This window comes from Protomyctophum bolini (genome assembly GCF_963924005.1).
Source record: "Protomyctophum bolini genome assembly, chromosome: 9".
Classification (NCBI taxonomy): domain Eukaryota; kingdom Metazoa; phylum Chordata; class Actinopteri; order Myctophiformes; family Myctophidae; genus Protomyctophum; species Protomyctophum bolini.
In genome coordinates this window covers 28,716,732-28,737,195 of record NC_137870.1, presented here as the reverse complement: position 1 = coordinate 28,737,195, position 20,464 = coordinate 28,716,732, and the positions used below count along the sequence as shown (strand labels likewise).

Genomic DNA, 20,464 nt, shown 5'->3' with positions numbered 1-20,464 from the left:
AGTCATGTGCCTTCATCTCAACAGAAGTCGTTGCCCAGCCACCATGGCCTCTTGCAGTTCCAGAGTTTTTAGCAACCAAGTAACGGTTCTTTTTCTCTTTAACGGCTGACGTCAGTCCAGGGAAAGAAACATTTATGATTGGTCTAGTCTCCTTCGCAAACGTCACTACCGGACCGCCTACCACACCATTGCCTTGGTGACGAACGTAAACAGCCCAGATTAATTTCATTGAGGAAAAACAAGCTGCTGTTAAAAAAATAAAAATAAAATGACAACCTTTGATGGTATAGGCCTACCTGCACTGTAGAACATCAATGCAGAAGTAGAGGCAACCTGAACGAGAGGCGACGGCTGAGTAACAGCTGCAATTAGTTAATTTGATCAAATAAAAACAGACGCAGAGACCGAGGCGAGGGCTCAGATGCATTTTGATAGGTTGTTCTTTAAGCCAATGCGTTGACAATGAAACAAGACATGAAATAATTTGTCTACAGGGGAAGGTAATATTGTGTTTTTATGTTGAACTGTAAGTAAAATTATATATATATATATATACGGTATATATATATATATATATATATATATATATATATATATATATATATATATATATATTTTTTACAGGTTTCTATACAGCATTACAGGTTAAAACAATGTTAGACAAATGGCTTTGGCGCAAACTTTATTGCCAATGCCAATGTGGTGACACAAAAATTGAGGTTCCATTACACCAAAACAGCAAAATCAATCACAGCAAAGGAATTCAAGTTTTCTTTTCACAAAATAAATTGTGCACAACTTCAATTAAAGATCACGTGTGTAATATGGTATATACCTGATTTTCTTTAAGTGGGTGTAAGATGGCTTAAAGATCACATTAGGCTTATGGCAGGGTTGACATCCACAAAGACGACGGGATACATTTCTTTTTAAATTATTCATAAAATAAATTATAATAAAATAAATAACACAGAAAAATGAAAACAGGGAAAACAAACTCAGACCACAATATAAGAAGAGCAGTCCGGATATTTAGACATTGACTGTAAATACCCTACATACTGTACAGCTAGTGGAAAGAAGGGTGCATCGTTATGTACAGTAAATGTACAGTTTGTACACCTTTATCACACAAAATAAACAAATTACATGCATGCCAAAAATTCACTCATCCGAAAAGTTACTACACTCTAAGTGACAGTTTTACACTTTAAACAAATGTCACATTAATTGTCAGACAAATTAACAAACAATGTTCTCAGGGCAGCCTGTGCCACTGCCAACACAGGTGCCTTTCTCTGCATGTTCTATGGGTATGTTCATGCTACACTAAAGCTAGTTTAGAATTGCAATAGAGGGAAATTACACAGCAATGACTGAGTGACGGGGGCTGGTAGGTACCAATGTCACAACCTCACTGATTTTCATTCAAAATATCTGTATCCGCAGTTATTACATTGTTTTTACTGAATCTGTTTACCATTGTGTTACAATACCATCCTGTAATTATGCTAATATTCAAGTAGGCTATAGCAGTAGTGATATATAACAAACATTAGTAAGTTATCTTATAGGAGGGGTCTACAGAGTCTCTACAGAGTGACAGTTGTCTTCGGACAAAAACTAACAGAGGCCAAAACACACTGAGCAACAAGAAAATTCACTGTTATGTGGAGATAAATATCCTAGTGTTAGTACTGTAAAATACAGTAAGCGACAATAATCTTCAAAGTACAAATAAAACATAAAACCCCAGGATATATAATTCCAATAAGTCTCTAAATATGTTCTGGTAATATATATTTCAATGTACTGTATACTTTAACGGATGATATTGTAGCTTTGACATGTATTTTCTGTTGTCAAAAAACAGTTTGTTGCCACGTCTGTTGCCATGCGAACATAGCACCAAGCATCAGTGGTTCTCTTAAAGCCTAGACTACGGTACTCTTAATCGCATGCCAAAAATGACAGATTTTGGGCAAGCAACATCATTATGCAACAAAGCATAAATTACACTGAAGGCAGGATTATTAATTAATACATTATTACACTATCTATCTCACAGGAATAATATATAACAATAATGCATTGATGAACAATCTTTGGTGAAGAAAGGAATACTATGCAGAATGAACTTGTGGATCTGTAGGACATGTAGATTATACTATAGCTCTGGGCATATAGAGGTATAACTTAATGAACACATCGGTAGATGAAGGAGGAATAAGGATACACAGAACCCTTCAAACATTTGGGGGCATTACTGGTTATGCTTAAAAAGCAATACATGATTACATAAAAATAACCCCCAGTTACATAATCACACAGGAAAATAAATTAACAAATATGCTAATACAATTAAATATATTAAATTAAAAAGATACACAAATGCCACATTATTCCATACAAATTCAAATGGAAAAAAGTATGATATTAAATATCATAATTTGTGTTCATGTGATGGAGAATCACATATGATGGACAGATCAGCCTGCCCTGAACCAGGATGATTACTCATGATCCTGTTTGCTGAATGTAAGCCAGTGACAAATTATGTAACCCATACTGCTACAACATTCAATAAAACTACAATTTGACACTTATAATAAAGCAGTTTCTCTTGAGACTATTATTAAATGAAATAAGCATTTCTGAATTTGATCAACTCCCCAATTACATCATCACTTTGAAATACCCTTTGTGCCTTTATCAGGACTGGAGAATGCAATTTGAGATTGTCTTCAGGTACTCTACTTGTCCCCGTGTCTTGTGTTTCAGTAGACAAAATCCTCATCTGCTGTATTCAAGGCCACAAGCCTTGTGGTTGGCTATCATGGTATCAAGGCCAGGGAGTTTAGGTTGAAACATGTGATGGCCTGTGGAGGGCAGCACACAGCAAGACACACACATATGTGTGTGTGTGTGTGTGTGTGTGTGTGTGTGTGTGTGTGCGTGTGTGTGTGTGTGTGCGTGTGTGTGTGTGTGTGTGTGTGTGTGTGTGTGTGTGTGTGTGTGTGTGTGTGTATGTACAGTACTGTACTGTAAGTGTGTATATGGCGCTGTAATACACAAACATCCTGGTCAGTATTTAAGTGCTCCATTGTTCATAACATACTCTCATCTAAATAACATGTACACTTTGTTACATTATGCTAAAGCATATATACTGTACTTGATCTCTGCATTCTGCCATTACTGATTTGGGTTAGGATGTTTCAACAGAAGGTCAAGTGTGGAGCTTTGGATACTTGCCTACTGTATGTACTGTACTGTAGGTGCTTTAGTGTGCCATGTAGTAAGTGCTCCCGGACACTGCTTCTTGGGGGGGTTGCTTTCTTGGCCTGGTCTCCTTTGCAACAGATTTGTCCATTGACTTCAACAGATGCCTTCAAATAAAGCTTGATTGAAATAAAGAAAAACATACATAACTCCATCCAGAGTCCAGACCAGTGGGTCCATTTCCAGGCAGAGCTTTTAGGCAGTGTACTGTAGTACCAGCAAACCACACTCCACGATGAGGTGGTTCATGGAATCTTACATTTTCACATTTAGTCATTTCCAACACATGCGCCACCAACTCTTTTATATGCCATTTCAAATTGTTTCTCAAAGTGAATTAACCAGTGATCCAACAAATCAATAAATTAACCAGCCAGTTGAGATTGGTCACTTGGTCTTGGGCACCACCAGAATCTCATCGCCGTCGCGGATGCTGTAGGAGTGGAGAGCGCGGGAGTTGTACTTCATCTCCTCTGGGCCGAAGGTGGTGCACAAATCCTTGTCGATGTAATAGATCCTCATGTTATTGGTGGAGAGCTGGACCACCCTTTTCAGCTGTTTCCTCAGCTCTGCCACAGTCTGATCCAAGCGGATGTTCACCTAATAAACATTATTATTATTTTTATTTTATATTAGCAGTGTTGCTGAAGCTATTATCCTGATCAACTTGCAATTGTTCCAGTAGTGCAATAATTCCTAGATAGGCCACATTATACACAACCTACTGTAATGACTGCAAGGGTTAAAGTTACAGTACCCAGAGAGTAGATGGAATATGGAAGGATATAATAATAATAATACATTTTAATAAACGCACTTTACATTTGAAGCAAATCTCAAAGTGCTACAGGCAAATAAATGTAAAAGAAAAATAAGAATAAAAACAGTTAAAACATTCTGTGGACACCTAAGCAGCTAAAAGGTTAGAAGAAGCACACAGGGCAGCAGATATGCACTTGAATAACGATATTGTAACATCAATTTTTATGAGCCAGGCAGAAAAAGATCAGAAGTAACAGCAGGTGCATATGAAAGAGTAAATCGTGATAATCCTGGTGTCTCTATTTTGGCCATTATATTATAGGTGAAAAAATAGCCTACAAGCCATTGCCGAAACTGACTACTGCCTAGAGCCTATGCTTGCACATTCACAGGTTACCCATACTGTAGCTCTGGGCACACCTAAATCTAATGCACCCATATATATGTATAAATACATTTTATAAGGTGCTTTGCTTAATAGCCTGCCTGTTTTCAACCTGCTGTAGTTTTTTTTTTGTTATCAAATGTTTTTTTTAATTTAAGACAATAAATTACAATAAGATGTTAACACCATGAATGAATAAAGAAAACAAAACACATGTAAAAACAACACATAACAGCAAAAGCAAGGAACACAAAAACAAACAATCCCACCCACCCCTCCCCCCGGGACCAAAGATGCCACAAAAAGACAATGTCAGGACTCCTACCACTGTGCAATGGGAACATACAATAAATAAATAATAATGACTAAATCATGTCCTTAACCAAATCTGCAATACCAGACCAAATCTCAATGTTTTCCTCTTTTGCGCCGTGCAATCTTGCTGAACCTGCTGTAGTTTTTAACTGGACCTGGAACTACAAACAGCCTAGGGTTTCATGCTGCTTAAGTGACAGCAAACCTGACCAAAACTAAAAAAGAAAGAAAGACAAAAACGTACCTGCTCCACTTTATCCTCGCAGTGCACCTCCACCTGGGCATGGCAGCGCGGTCGAAGGTCAATTTCTGCCAGCGGCTCTAGCTTCCCGTACTTGGTGACCAGGCAGTGGTATCTTCAGAGGGAGAGGAGAGAGGTTTCACAGAGGGTTCTCAAACCTTTTTAAAGGACCCCCATCAGAGACGAAATGTTTTTATAATCGTCATGGGGGCGCCCCTCCTCCCCCCGCTAAGCCTCCAACGTTAACGTGCGTTCAGACTTGGATGGTTAGAGCTGCGTGATTACATACAAAGTCAATGCAAAGACGAGAATTGCACGAACGGGCGTGGCGCGACCTGGGGCGGTACAAACGGGACGAACCGACTAGGCGAATATACTGTAGGCCTACATATTCAGGTAGGGGCTCGAGCCCCGCCGCCCCCACGGAGTCGTCGTCACTGACCCCCATAACTCTGAGTGTACAAAATCACCCGGTTCGAATGGTATCAATAATCAATGCAGTGAAAGGGACAAAATCACCTTTAATCAGATCATTGAATGGTGTCATCACCGTCTACTGACCTATCAAGATCTCAGTAGCTGCATTGCAGTGTGTTGATCACGGCTACTGTTTTGACAGTAACGAGGCGTGTTGTCCAACATTACTAACCCCAACACTAAATCTAATCCTAACTTTTACCCTAACATCAGTCTTAACTGGCCACATAAGTCCCCTAACCTCATATCAGTCTTGACCATCCACATAAGTCAGTTTCGTCGCTGTCAAAACAGTAGCCGTGATCAACGCAGCTCACAATAATAATACTTAAAAACAAAATGTAGGAAACAAAACATAAATGAAAGGGACCCATAAAAATGGGTCTCGATCCACTGTTATGGAAAGAGTGGTCAACAGTATCTGTAAGGAAGCTCCTCCTCAGGGTAATCTACGCGTATGTATATCTATTCTACGTCCGAGCATAGACATGGTAACGCCCCGCCTGCCTGTGATTGGCCTACCGACACTGCCAGCCTTACCAGACTTTCCTCCGAGGTGGATAGCTAATGCTGGATAGTCTGCCGCGAGGTTTCTCCGCGGTGGGAAATAAATAAAAATAATACAAGTACGATAATACAAGGAATGACAGCTTGGCACGCGCGACAGTAACTTTTATGTTTTGTAGAAGAGGCAAAGTAATATACGGTATGCCGTTTATTTTACATGTGTACAGTGTAAACTTGAAACATTATTGTACTGTAAAAAGGTCTCTTTTCCCTTGATCTTTATCTTTTTTAGTATAATAGTATTAGTTTACTATAATTAGATTAATACACGATAATCAACACTAACACTTGAATTTTGAACACACCCAAATCAAATCATACAAAATGTTCAATCAATCATTCAATCAAAGCAAACGGCATAAACAATATTAGTTTGCCTCTTCTACAAAAATCTAAGTTACAAGTTACTGTTGCGTGTGCCAAGCTGTCATTCTCTTGTACTTGGGCAGTGTCGGTAGGCCAATCAGAGGCAGGCGGGGCGTTACCGTTACCATGTCTATGCTCAGACGTAGAATAGATATACGCGTAAACAGTACCTGTAAGTAAGCTCCTCCTCAGGGTACTCTACAGTACCTGATTGGAAGCTCCTCCTCAGGGTAATCCACATGGTATCGGATGAAGAACCTCTCTGCATCTTCTCTCTCCCCTTCAGTCACAACGCTGCCATTTAGTAATGATACTGAGGGAAGCCTGCAGGATACAAATACATTAAAAAATATATATATATTTTCATTTTTATATATTTTTATATATACTTTTTATATACCGGTACTTACTTTTTATATACTTATACTTTTATATACTTTACATATTTTCATTCCGGCAAATCAATATGAATCAACGACCCGCCCGCCCCGCGACCCACAAATAAAAAAGTCGCCTACCGACCAGCTTTTCAACACCCAGCAAGTCCAGTCCATTCAATTGCTTTCGAGAGAGAGAGGAAGACTGGGCCATTTTCTCAACAATTTACATCTGTGCACAGTGTGCAGCATTTCGTTCATAATGTTTCGATTGTTGTTAGGCCTACTCATGCTATGGGCCCTTACGGAAGAGCACATTTACAATCAGGTGAGGAAACGGGAGCGAACGGAACAAAATCATACATTCAGCCCCATATAGGTTCCATTTTAGGATAGACAATTCACATTTCCCTGTCCCTGTCCTGTCTTCAAGTTTATACCCAAAGTGTATTAAAACTGTTTTATTGTTTATTCTTATTAAGAATAAAGACAAAACCAGAGCATGTGATTCCTTATATTTTTTGCGTGAGAGTGGTGTCAACCCGCCCCGTGATAATTGCACTGGAACCATTGACCAGTCCGCCCGCCCCGTTGGTCAACCCTCGGGAGGTCAACGGACTGGCCCACGCATCACTAATAAGTACAAAATGTGAGTACTTCTTCCACCACTGGGAGTGTGCCATACCTGCAAGTTGTATAAGAGGCACTCCAGCCTCTGTGTGACACCTTAGTGTCACAAAGAGCTCACGTGGGGACTCACTGTGCTAGCATGAGGCTGCGGCGCTCCGTGTTGGTGTAGGTCTGCAGTAAGGGGATACCCTGCAGTCGCACCTCCTCTAGCTTAGGGAAACAGTTCAGCTTCTCGATGTCTTCCCAACGGCTGAGAGCTGAGAAAACACATGCACATACAAAGTCATAAATACCGGTATGAGGCGAGCCACAGAGAGACACTATCAAGGCCTGCGTCAAAGAACACAGTATGAAGAGAAGCATGGAGATGTTCCCATTTTCTCTTTTTCTCCTATGTACATATAGTGTTTTATATTTATTGCTGATATGTATTTCTGTGTTATTAGTGTCGTTGACCAAAGGGCAACCAGACTATAGTTATTGTAGTGGCAACAATAGCGTTGACTCCCATTATAATAATGTAATTGGCTGACAATATGGGAGGGGCCTATGTAAGCGACAATTTGCAATTTTTCAATATTGCGACTTTTCATGTTATGTTGATGAATTGAACACATAGGATCACACTGGAAACAAGTTCCCAGGACCTTTTGTGTCTGACTGTACCTCGTGTTGTTTACATTTCTGACTATAGTATTCAATCAATCAATGTCAATAGATGAGAACATTCTAGAACTGATGCAGGTCTGTGTTCACCGTGTTGTGAAGACAGATAATGGTGCTTATTGCTATAAATATGATATAACCAACACATCTTCCTGCAGAATGGATGGATTGATTACTTTCCCTTCTATAAATCAGTGCCAAAGTGGAGTCCGAGGACCCCCAGGAGTCATGGGGGTACGTGGCCCAAATGCATACCAAACTGGGGGTCCTTGAACCAATGCATTGCAACAGAGGAGCAACAGAGGAGCTTTAGCTATTGAAAAACAGCAGATCTACAAGCTCATAACGTGCCACCGAGTGGCGCGCTACGAGCTTGTAGGTCTGCTATTTTTGAAAAATGGAAGAACGACTGTCATAGAAACATAGCTTTTTCTGAAAACTGTCAGGATGTAGAAGACATTTTTAGAATATGATCTCAGGTCAGAATGGCTTAACAGTGAAAGAATGAAGCCAAATGGATCCATTTATCTGATCGCTGAATCCCTAAATGGACGGGCGAAGAAACAGAACTGTGACCACGCCTTGTCTGGCTGAGTCATAATGGAATTGATTTGACGATTCATCAATATGTTTTTCCTTTTATATGAATCAGCATGGCTTTTATTTCCTTTACACTATGGACGGTCTGACACATAATTTCTTTCTAATATCATTTAAAGTATCATTTGGATTTTGATGTGTCATGACTTGCTGTGAGTTGCAATGCTACTTACAGTAGTCAAGTCAAATTTAGAGAGAAGCAGACCTGTGATCAAAACAAAAGAATCACGAAACCAGTTGGCAAAACATGTGGTGAGAAGAACAGCAAATAAACACTCGTCCACCTCCCATGACTAACATGTTTTCTGCCAGCCACTTGGCAAGTGGCTTCACAGCCACAAGGCTGCCAGTAGTAGGCTGTGAAATTGCTACTTCCCCCAGACAATCAGGTTTAAGAATGAGCAGGCCAGGAAGAAGAACAATAATAAGCTTTGAAAAGGCTAATCCTCAATCCTGTCTGCCTGTGAGTAGAAGCAGTCTGTGTGAGTAGAGGCAGCTCCACACATACAATCATACATTCTTGCCATGTCATTTTACTCTTGTGTATTATACATAAAATGTCTTCTTTTTTGCAATGGGAAAATGGCAAAGGGAATTTTGGGAATTTGTGTCAAATATGAAGTGTGTTATTATTAGTATTATGATTATTATTATAATGATTATTATTTATTAGCTGTAATGTAACAATACAAATCTTTCATATTCAAATGAATCAAGTTAAATTAAGTAGAATCAAACTTTGTATCAAGCTTTGAACAAGACAATCAACCCAAAACTGTTCATAGATAGAAGTCTGTGTGAATGTCTGTTATGCTAAAAGTAAATAAATAAGAGCTCTGTCATCCTTCCCTGGACAAATATGGTCAGGCACATATTGCCGTATTATGCTTTTATTGTATGTCAAACTTTACTCTAAAAAGGCAGTTATGACAAGGCCAAGTTTGTCATACTGTACATCACACCCCTAGTAAAAGAAGAATGCTACATTCCTGACAGATCAACAATAGTATCAACAATAATTCCAGGTTAACTAACAAAACATATTCCCACGGCAGTCATCAAACTTACCCTGATGAGCAAAATGGATGCTGTGTGAATGTGCTAGCTTCATCGGCAAACAGTTGTTAAATACGTAACATACTAAAAGTAGAGGATGTGCTCAGCTGAATGCATGCCTAAGGTGTTGGCGGTGCTTGTGGTCAATATCATTTTATATGCATGAGCCCAGATAATCAGTTCTTCCTGGTCCCATAAATTATAAACCTTTTTTTAAACGTATTGTCTTATGTAAAATGTCCAGACGTTAGATGGCCAGACAAAAGGACAGGCGGGACCATAATGTATGTATTTCAAGTGGTTCTAAAAGTGGGGTCTGGGTACTTCCAGGGATCCTTGGGTGTTCACAGGGGGTCAGAAACTAAATTAGTAGAATCTGTGTAATTTTAGATTTTTTCGTTGGATATTTAAAATATTTTGCAAAGATCTTGAAAATTTGAGAACTACTGATTTAGAAGGCCGAATCTGCCTAATGTCTTAAAGGGGAATATCACTCATTTTCAACATTGAAGGGATTTTTATTATTATTTCCAACAACTCATATACTAAGGTAAGATATATTAATGGCAGTTCAATGTTGAAAATGAGTGGTATTCCCCTTGAATGGGTTGAAAAGTAATCATACTAATGTAAAATGTTTGACAATTTGTGAAAAATAATTAATAATTTTGCAGCACAAATCTTCTCTTTTCAGATGGGGGTTGACATATACGGTAAATGTTTTCTTCTTTTTTTTTAGAACCACTGGTATTTTGTAACTGGCAAACACTGACCAATTACCAGACAAATATGCAAGGAGAAAGCAATTAACAATAATGTCAGCGATCCCAACCTGCGTTGTTCATGTTGATGTAGCGGAGGCAGGGGAAGAGACGCTGGAGGAGGTCCTCGCTGTCCTGGATGGAGGCCAGGTTGTTGTTGGCCATGACCAACGTGTCCAGCCTGGGGAACATGGCGCCCAACTTGCGAACCTCAGCCCAGTCCTGGAGGTTGTTGTCAGTGATGTGCAGCAGACGCAGCGTGGTGCTGCAGGGCACAGCGGAGGCTGACACACAGGTGTACTCGTTAAGGCATAAGAACAGCTCCTCCAGCCTAGAGACCAGTCACCACACACACACACACACACACACACACACACACACGCCACACGCACACACACACACACACAGTCAGTCACACACACACACACACACACACACACACACACACACACACACACACGGCTGTCAGTCTCCATCATGACATTTCTACATTTCTACTTGCGATTAATGATGTAATTGTGTTTTTTGGCTTTGTACATTGGAACAAATTTTGGCTTTTAGGCTTCATAAAATGAAATTGCACAGGGCAAATATGACAAATCACTTAAATATAAAAATAAATTACTGACATATGTAATAACTTTCTACTTTCAAAAAACAATTTGTACAGCTAAAATAGCCAATCTACAAGCTATGCACGGCTTTGTGAGCATGTAGCACAGCTATTGCCACTATTTTTTTTCTTTTGAAAATGTATGCCAATTTTTCAACATTTATACGATTATGACTATTATGCAAAAGAATTGCAATTATCTCAAATAATTGCAATTATCTCAAATAATTGCGATTATGTAATAATTGTGACAGGCCTAACCACACACAGACGCAAGACAGAGCTGTATAGGACAAAACACAAGGCACCTATTCACTTCGCAAAGTCTGACATTCTTACAATAGCACTTTTGTTTCTGAGAACTTTCTTTTTCCTGTTAGCATTTTGTACATTAGCAATGTAAGTCAATAAGGTGACCACGTTATTCTTTTTAAAACGTTCAATTATCTATCTTGTATTACTATCGCCACAGCACAACACTTTAGACCAGAGAACTGGTTCTCAAGCTAAACTAACGTAGTGTCTGTGCAGTCAAATTAATATAGGCTGTAACTCAGAGGTAACAGGATAATGAATGTTTATCAATGGTTCTCAAAGTGGGGGAGCGGTACAATATAGAATAGAACAAAGCTATCCTACTCGGGCATCTCCTGTGCAAATGTGGCAACAGAGTTCCATGACACTTGTGTGTTGTTGAGGACAAGGCGTCGGACGCGGGAGAAGAGCTCTGCGAAGTGTGGCTCCAGCGTTACACCCGCCAGGGGGTTGGAGCTCAGGTTGAGGAAATCTAGGTTTGGGATGTTGGACACAATCTTACTTATCTGAAAACAGACAAAACACAAACAAACAAGATCAATCAAGGGGTGGAGAGCACTGCAGACTTGTGCATGAGCTGCCTTGAAGGACCATATTGGGGTCAATACATGCATGTCGTTGTCTTCAGCCATATATCATATACCATAAACATAGACCATTTCCCCATTATGTCTTTATTGGAGGGGGCAACAAGAGTGGACATTGTAAACAAAAAGAGGAAATTCTTTTATAGGACTGGCGAGACCAGAGGGGGAGGGATTATACCAAGTAGGGCGATACATATGACATCACTGGTACCAGCAAATCAGTTGGCCTGTTCTGAGACCAATTTCCATAAATACCCATATATGATGAGAAAGCTTGATTGTTCAAAATTGGGTATTTGTGGGGATAGAAGACACATAGAGGAGCCCCAAAAACACAAACAAATGGGAAAAGTTGAAATTCATGGTGTAGGACCTTTAAAGTGCAATAAAACATGGTCAGGAGTAATGCCAATTATACTGTGAGACGTGTAGGCAATGGGCTAGCCATGCCAGACCACCAAGTAGGCTATGGTCTGTAATAAAGTACTTAAAAACTGCTAAGACGTATTTTCTTTCTTCATAGTTTGCTATATTTGTCTGGTAAGTCTTTCTGGGAATGGTCTGACTAATCATAGCCCAGTTAACCTCATGCCAGTCGCTCAGGTTGTTGTGGGACAGGTCCAGCTCCATCACATGGGCACAGAAGGCTGCAATCTCCGTCTGGTCACCTGCCCGGCTGATCGCACAGTCATTCAACACCAGACAAATGGGGAGGTTCAGGCGATCTGGAATTGAGTGGCAGACGTTTTTATGAACACTGTGTTGGAAAGGTTATTATACAACAGGTCGTTTTGAGGAAGCAATCTGATTGGTTGAAACAGCCTTCTAGCCATGGATCAAACAAGCACCACTCCACACCTAATCAAAACAAATAATTCAGCTGCTCTGTTTTCCCTGAGCGCAGCAAATTCGGTAGCTAGGCTTGCTAGTTTCTTGGGACATTTGTGGTCGTAGTGACTACATCTGTCATTAAAAAAACATGTTTTTGCAGCAACATATTCTTAGTTTGAAGGGTAACTGACTGTTGTATAATTGCAATATTACACTCAAGGGTGTAACGTGATTATTGCCACTTCAGTGATGCTTGCGGAACTCGACTACGTCTCATTCCTGACTGCATCACTGTCGTGGCAATAATCACGTTAAACCACACCCTCTCGTGTAATATTGCTTAATTCAAAAACGGTAATATATTAACTATCACTAGTTACTTTAAAAAAGAAGTAATGTTAGGACATTACTGTACATATTACTAGAACTGGTTAATTGTTCGTTTACTTTACTTCTGTTTTTTTTCACATTGTCACATTCCCCAGTATGTTACGGAGCGTTTAAAGCCTGCCCTTCCGCATCCGATAATTCACACGTACAAACAAGTGCACATCATTTCCGTATCCGCTCTAGAGTAGATATAGACTGGAATACCAGATCAGCAGCCTGCAAAGCAACTCCATCCTAACCCAGTCTACCATTATGAATAAACACCACCAAGCCTCGTGAAAATAGTAAATAGTTAGTTTTGGAAAATAGCATTACATTAGTAATATTATTACTAAAAATTAGTTATATTACTATTCACTGTAAAAAGGTAATAATATTACTTTAAGTAATACGTTACTTTCCTTCCAACACTGTTTATGAATGAAGTAAACAGCAGATAAAGCATGAACAATAGAAGAGAGGGAATAAAGACAGCAATAAAGGCCCAGTATTCCCATGTCCATTCATCAATCAGTGTGGTCAGATTTTCCAGCTCACCTTTCATGGGAGAGCCCTGGGGACCCGCTGTGGGCACCACCACTATACCCATGCCAGGTCCGCGGCGGGTCGGGAAGTTCTCCGGACTGTACTTCTCACTGATCACCTCCATGAATGTACGGCCCCTAGAAGGCTCCATGGCTCCCTCCCACATTCCGACTTCTCCCTCCGCCATCCCGGGGACTGCCCATAAGTCCGACATCCCGTTAGTCTGACCTACGTGGTCGATTAAGACTGAGGTTAGGGTTGGCGACCTATGTGGCCGGTTAAGACTGAGGTTAGGGTTAGGAGATAGTGAGATAGTAATCGGTCAGACTAACGGGAGGTCGGAAAAATGACATGTTACCGCTGTCCCGCAGTAGCAAACAAGACAGCACTCTAGCCAGCACTGTTAGCTTGGCAGACACCATCGTTCAAGTCAAGTCCGCTTTCTGTCTGAGATGACACATCAACATCTGTCAGCTGGTTTTATACAATTATATATTTTTTTCTCATATTCGGGAAGTTAACATAATGTGATGATGTTCATGTGCACTGAAGAAACACCAGCTGCCACAGGACTTAACCACATGAACCCCAGCGTCCCTATTGCTAGCATGTACTGTCATACTCATGATAAGCGAATATACGACAAAAACAGGTGAGCATGTGATGAAAATAGCTGAGTTAATAGATTGGATATTTGCACTATACACAACAAAGTGTATAGGGTTTAAGTGGTTGAATTGACATTGGGCTGAATGGTCTGATGATACATGGTCTGCATTTCTCCTTGATAAGAAAGGGTCCAATCTCAAATGATACCAGGGAGGGCCACTGGGAGGTGTCCTGTACTGCTTATCAGCAAAACACAGAAGCACTGTCCTATTTAAATACCCAGTTCTGCTGTGTTTTACAATATTTAAAACCAAATGCAGCTGTGCCATCAGACACATTATCCATTATTATTGTAATGGTCGGCTCTTTTCTGTTGACAAGTCACAGAACTTATTTATATGCCTGGCAGACCTTCATAACTGTTTTACCTACTGAGGGGTTTTACAGACATTAACCCATTCTGACCTGAGATCAGATTCATACGAGTTTTCCACTGGACACACACTGGGTCTGATTAACCCATTCTGACCTGAGATCAGATTCTAAAAATGTCAGTCGTTCTTCGAATTTTTCAAAAATAGCAGACCTACAAGCTCGTATCGCGCCACTCGGTGGCGCGATATGAGCTTGTAGATCTGCTATTTTTCAATAGCTAAAGCATAACATGATGCCAACACCAAAATGGGTGCCCGGTCAGAATGGGTTAAAATCACCTGCATTATGTTACAGGAGGCAGGAGAAGCTCATCTATTCTAAGAATGTTGCTTCTCTATTATAATAGAATGCATCCTGAATAGTTTATTATTTTTTCAGTAACTACTCAATTAGGAGATATGAATTTGACAAAGATGCATGTATACTAGTTCAAAATAATTCATATTCTACAGGTAAAGAGAGACATATAGTGAAATCGATACAGAGTAGCCTACCATATAATATACAGTATCCTAAGTATACAGTGTATATATATATATATATATATATATATATATATATATATATATATATATATATAACACACACACACACACACACACACACACACACACACACACACACACACACACACACACACACACAAATAATGTTGTTGTTTTACCTGCAGTGACGGCCCCCTCCAACTGACCACTGTCACTGCTCACTGTCCTCTTCCGTTTCTGCACCGACAGCCTGCCAAAGAAACGAAAAGAAGCCAATCATTAATCTACCATTAGCTTCACTGAATGATATTATTTCATTTACAAAGTCTACATAAATGTCTACTCAAAATAGGCAGATGAATCTCATGAAACGCAAGACAATGCTGCTGCAGGTCTATTTGTATGATTAAGAAGGCATAGGCTACGTGCTACTCTGTCATACATACTCCAGAGTGGCAGCGAGGATGATGCGTAGATCTCTCTCCAAAAGCAATCAGTCAGAGCTCCTGTTATATGTCCTTATAGTCAACTCTCTCTCTCTTTCCAGAAAGGGGAGGGCTTGGAGTTGACACGTACTCAGCACATGATACTGAAACAAAGGTCAGACAAAAACAAAGAGTGCCTTTGGGTGTGTGGTCGAGCTAAAATTCAAAATTATATCTGTAATTTCAGAAAGTGTGCATTGCAATATATATAAAACAAGATCAAGATGAAAAAAAAAAAAGAAAACGGTTAAAGAAACCCAAATCCTGTGAATGGCATTGTGTATTTTATGATTTTATCAAGCCTTTTGAATAGATGAAAGTGAAGAGTGTAGACCAAGGATGCCCAGTAGCTACATTGCAATAATGGAATGAATCTATTTGGCAGAAATCTTAAAAGGATTAGCTAATGAATTAATAACACAAAAGTCCACATCAACCATCGTGATAGCTGTGATGAACTATAGACGGAGGTTGTTGTTGACACTGTTCTAGTCCAGACTCAGCATCATCACTGACTGGATGATGGTGATGACCCCCATAAGCATCTCGATGGAAAACAAGATCAACGTCCGATGACAGCGCTTCAAATGGATTAAACAATAGCTCATATAACCACGACAGTCACAACTGATAAGTGATATAGGAGTAATTGTTGAGAAAGAACTGGTTATACCTACCTTGTGTGTGTAAATGAACCTCCCCTTGACTGTGTTGTTTATTAACGTAGCTACAACAAACCACTGTCATATTACTCTTCGTGCTAGCGGAAGTGAAGTGACGTCATTTGCTACAATAAGTATAGACGAGGTTGTTTTTAAACGCTTATTTTAGATAATAGGCGATTATTGTCCGTTAATCAGCATCTAATTGCACGCCACACACACACCCATTCATCATTCATGTATATCCCACCATAAATGGAAACCGGAAAGGGGTTTTATTTGACAGTGTAAATCTGGTGCGCAGATTACACAGGTAATTAATGAATGTGCGCCTTAAAGCACAGCAACAGACACACACTTTAATTAAATTGCACTCTGGCATTGCAAGTTTTAATTGTGAACTTCAACTTAAATTCTACCATACTTAACACTATTCTACAACTTAACTAATTAACCCAAGGTCGATGTCAAGCTTTGATTTGGTAATTACTTACCATTTTTAATTCCACGTATTTTTCTTAAAGCAGCTCCATGTTGGAAATGCTTTAACCCAATTAATATGCATAGGCATGCTCCTATCCTTGTCTGTAGTCTTAAAACTATAGTCTACTTACTTAAAAGTTAAAACTGCTTGCATGTGCACAAACAGTAGAGATGCATTGTAATTAAGTCAGTAATGCTGAAGCTGAACACGTCAACCTTGAAATGCCTTTATTAACATGAGGAATAACTCAGTAATTGCACACCACAAACACATCGAGTTACGTTTTGTTCCTGTGAAATTGTTTTATTTATTAAAGGTGTAGTATGAAAAACAATAAGCAAAAAAATTATGCAACTGTAGTCAGAAATCTCCCCCATAAACAAAATTCTGGCAAATATGTCAACTCTGAAAAAAAGGAATTTAATACTGAAAGTACATAACACAGGACAACAATAGCATGTCTTCCCAATATGAGAAATCACAGTATTTTGCATCAAGTACTTTTTGGTTTATTGTACTTAAAAAGAAAGAAAGAAAAGTACCAATTTGTGACATATGGCAAGACAAATGCAGTCCGTCATAAAAATAGGAAACATTAATGCTCGAATTTAAATAAGAAACTTTGCTACTGAATGATCCTCAAACCTTTCAGAGGATGCCATTCTCAATCACATATTTACATCTATTAACTAGAACACAACACAAAAGTATTCCAAAAGAAGAAAAATAAATCTTTAAATTGTGTGTGGGAGGAGGGATTGATATTGTACATTTTGGCTCATATCAACAACTCACTGTACAGTCAAGCATAAGTTGTGTGGGTTTACAAAGGAGTGCTGTAGTCAGAAGATTGTGAACATGGATTAGATTTGTTCCAGTGAGTGCGCTTGGACACCTGCCACCCTGGAATTGTTTCTCATCCTTACCCTTGCTCTCAACTCTTACAAAACCAACTGCATGTCTGAGACTACAGTAAACTTAGTTGACCCCTGAGTTTCTAATGCAAAAACTAGTGTATGAAATACCTCATTACAGTGTATTTTAGTGCAAGCCAGCAATATGCTTGATTAAACAGAGGTAATTAGATAGCACCCAAGCTCACAATATTTCTCCAGAACTTAACTCTGCTGGCCAAATCAGAAAAAAGCAGTATGGGAGTTGTTTTGCTCTGAATCCTTGTGAAAACCAGCAGTTCAAAATGCTTAAATCCACATTACATTTATAAACATGTTTTTTCTCGTTTTTCTTTTTCATAGAAAATATAAATATCCCTGAATGAAACAGATTCACAGCATGTTTCTCTTGAGGACTCCAGTGCTACTACCATTAATGTGGCCATCAAGTTTCTTCAAAAGGACTCCAGTCAGTGTCTTTCTCCTGTTCTTCCTTCCTTCCCTTCCTGTCTTTCTTTGAAGGCTTCTTTTTTTGGCTGTAGTCCTTCATTCGCTGTCATGATAGTTAACCGTCCGTTTACCACGGTTCCGAGTGTTCACACGTGACTTTCGGCTCGGAAGACTTTCGGCTCGGAAGCCGGAAGACTGGTCACTGTCCTCTTCGTCCGAGGCAGCCCTCTGTTGGCGCTGCCTCAGGCTGCGCGAAGCAGTCCTGTTGCGGAGCCGGGATGCTCGTTGGTGATCTCTCCTCTTTGGACTACTATGGGACCCTGAGCTGGAAAATGAGTTGTCAGAAGCTGCGGATGACTGACTGCTTTCTGATTCAGAACTGTGGCGGCTGCTTTCCTTTTTCCGTATGCGTTTCGTTTGCCTTGGATTCTTCTTTCCCCTCCTTGAGCGACCAACCTCTTCCTCCTCCTCCTCCTCCTCCTCGTCTGAGCCTTGCGGGGAAGAGGCCTCCTCCCGACTGTTGTCGTCGTCGTCGTCCTGTCCAGGCTTGCATCGAGTCTCCCTTTTCGGTCGCTTGGATGAGGCAGACTCTTTGTCTCCATCTTCTTTCTTTGCTGTCTTTACAGCAGGTTCTTTCTCTGTGGCCTCCTCTCCATCTTCAGAGTCAGAGGTGTAGATGCGTTTTCTCTTGGAAGATGACTGGCACTTGGTTTCGTGGCGAGAGGCCCTTCTGGACTCTCGCTTGGCTCCGTCCTCAGAGATGGTGGCAGCACTGCCTCTACCATTCCTGTGTTTTTCTCGGCTCTCAGAAGCAGAGTCTTCTTCAGAGTCATCATTTATGTATTTCTTTTTAGGGAGGCTGCGGAGGCGAACGCGTCTATCTGACCGATTGCTCTTAGTCTTGCCAGTGGAGTGTTTTCTCCTTGACCTCTTTGAAGATCGGGTTTCTTTAGCCGAGCTGTCTGAAGCAGAGTTGCTGCTCCGTGCCCGTTTGGATTTACGCTCGTTTTGTCTTGGCTTTTTTGTCCACAATTCATCCTCAGATTCATCTTCAAAGAGCTCCCTATCGACCTCCTCTTCCTGATCTTCCGCTTTCAGCCCTTTCTTGCGCAAGCTGGATCTCTTTGGAATGTCACTGAGTTCCTCTGAGTCCGAACCCTCCAGTTTATTAGTTGAGGCAGACGTTTGTTGTGCTCGGCTTGGTGGTGGTGATGAGACTTTCCTGTTTTTCCCAGGTGCCTTGTGGATTTCCCTCTCCACCTTCCTCCCATTTTGGTGTGGGTGCTTCTGAGAATTGCGATCATTATCCTCCTCGTCGGAGCTTAAGGGAGGTTTTTGTTTTGTATTCCTAGATACATTATCCACTACCTCCTCTGCATCGCTTGCATTCAGAACAGGCTTAGTTTCATGAGATGAAGTAGTCTTCCTTGAGGGTTGCTGTGGTATAGCAGCCTCTTCCTCCTCTTTTGCCTCTTCATCTGCATTGGCAGAACTTGCGCCTGCAACTTCTTCTTTGTCCGAGTTGCTGTCTGGTTTTACACAATGTCCATTTACACGTGACGACACATCTGGAACAAGAAAGAACAAGCAAAGATGATGAGTTCGTCATCCATTCTGAGATGTAGGGAAATGAAGACATGAAATGAAGACAAACAATAATGCCCCAAGCCCCTCACCCTTTGCCTTGCCTTCTGGTGTTGATTTACAGATCGGTTCACCATTCTGCTGAAGCGAGGTTGACACGTCACTCTCATTGCGGTCCTCATTGTCCTCTGACTCGCCAGATGACAGCTTTTCTTCCTTAGAAGCTGGAAGGAGGACGAAGGAGGAGAACTTAGTGAAACCTTTCTTCTAAGTCTGATATCTGACTAGGGAAACACACCTCCTTGAATGTGCCCACTGTATGAAAAAAAAAGGTGTGTGTGTAATTGTCATTTCAAATGCCGGGATATTCAAATAATGTTCTAATCAGGAAATGTAATGAAAACTTTCAGAAATAGTGAAAATAGATTATCTACATTCTACAAACTTGTAGATGGGCTATTTCCCCTGCTTTTGTTTGACACGTTTGTAAGATGAAGTAGTAGGGCATTAAGTGATGAAAAATAGTCAATAGGGAAGCACGCAGATCCCAATAAAAATGTACAGGTGCTGAACAACAACACTTACACTGGAGAAGGAAGGGGAGTCTGCACACTGCGTCTTAGAAGTTAGA

General features: G+C 40.3%; 3 protein-coding genes across 8 annotated transcripts in view; all 3 read right to left on the bottom strand.

The window, feature by feature from the left end:
* Window positions 1-64, bottom strand: part of usp2a (ubiquitin specific peptidase 2a) — a 51,542-nt gene extending 51,478 nt beyond the window's left edge. The window contains exon 1 of the mRNA XM_080771928.1: window positions 1-64. This exon is cut by the window's left edge and continues 132 nt beyond it. The gene's annotated coding sequence lies outside the window, so the exon portion shown is untranslated.
* A 635-nt stretch (window positions 65-699) lies between these two features.
* tbcela (tubulin folding cofactor E-like a) lies at window positions 700-16,525 on the bottom strand. 4 transcript variants are annotated; one of them, XM_080771939.1, is made up of 11 exons: window positions 16,438-16,525; window positions 15,722-15,864; window positions 15,455-15,525; window positions 13,759-13,974; window positions 12,586-12,725; window positions 11,738-11,919; window positions 10,557-10,816; window positions 7,533-7,659; window positions 6,603-6,719; window positions 4,989-5,100; window positions 700-3,882 (listed from the first exon to the last, which is right to left on the bottom strand). In XM_080771939.1, the coding sequence occupies exons 4-11, from the start codon at window positions 13,958-13,960 to the stop codon at window positions 3,670-3,672; spliced, it is 1,353 nt and encodes a 450-aa protein (XP_080628065.1). In that variant the 5' UTR covers window positions 13,961-13,974; window positions 15,455-15,525; window positions 15,722-15,864; window positions 16,438-16,525; the 3' UTR covers window positions 700-3,669. The 4 variants fall into 4 exon arrangements, with proteins under 4 accessions (XP_080628065.1, XP_080628068.1, XP_080628067.1 ...); XM_080771942.1 differs by having other exon boundaries at window positions 13,759-13,941; window positions 15,431-15,525; window positions 15,722-16,478; XM_080771941.1 differs by having other exon boundaries at window positions 700-3,861; window positions 15,722-16,478.
* A 658-nt stretch (window positions 16,526-17,183) lies between these two features.
* Window positions 17,184-20,464, bottom strand: part of brwd1 (bromodomain and WD repeat domain containing 1) — a 32,871-nt gene continuing 29,590 nt past the window's right edge. For 2 of the 3 annotated variants that reach the window (XM_080771915.1, XM_080771917.1), the window contains 2 exons: window positions 19,926-20,057; window positions 17,184-19,817 (listed from right to left, as the gene is read on the bottom strand). In XM_080771915.1, coding sequence (XP_080628041.1) covers window positions 18,346-19,817; window positions 19,926-20,057 — 1,604 coding nt within the window. In that variant the 3' untranslated portion in view covers window positions 17,184-18,345. The remainder of the gene's footprint in view (window positions 19,818-19,925; window positions 20,058-20,464) is intronic. The other variant, XM_080771916.1, reaches the window with a different exon arrangement.

What these genes read in the sequence shown, in the direction of transcription:
- tbcela (XM_080771939.1), bottom strand. Translation starts at nt 13,960, where the DNA reads ATGTCGGACTTATGGGCAGTCCCCGGGATGGCGGAGGGAGAAGTCGGA. An exon ending in CCAGGGCTCTCCCATGAAAG is followed by an intron (nt 12,726 to 13,758) that starts GTGAGCTGGAAA and finishes ACTCAATTCCAG; the next exon opens with ATCGCCTGAACCTCCCCATT. An exon ending in GCGAGGATAAAGTGGAGCAG is followed by an intron (nt 3,883 to 4,988) that starts GTACGTTTTTGT and finishes AATGTTTATTAG; the next exon opens with GTGAACATCCGCTTGGATCA.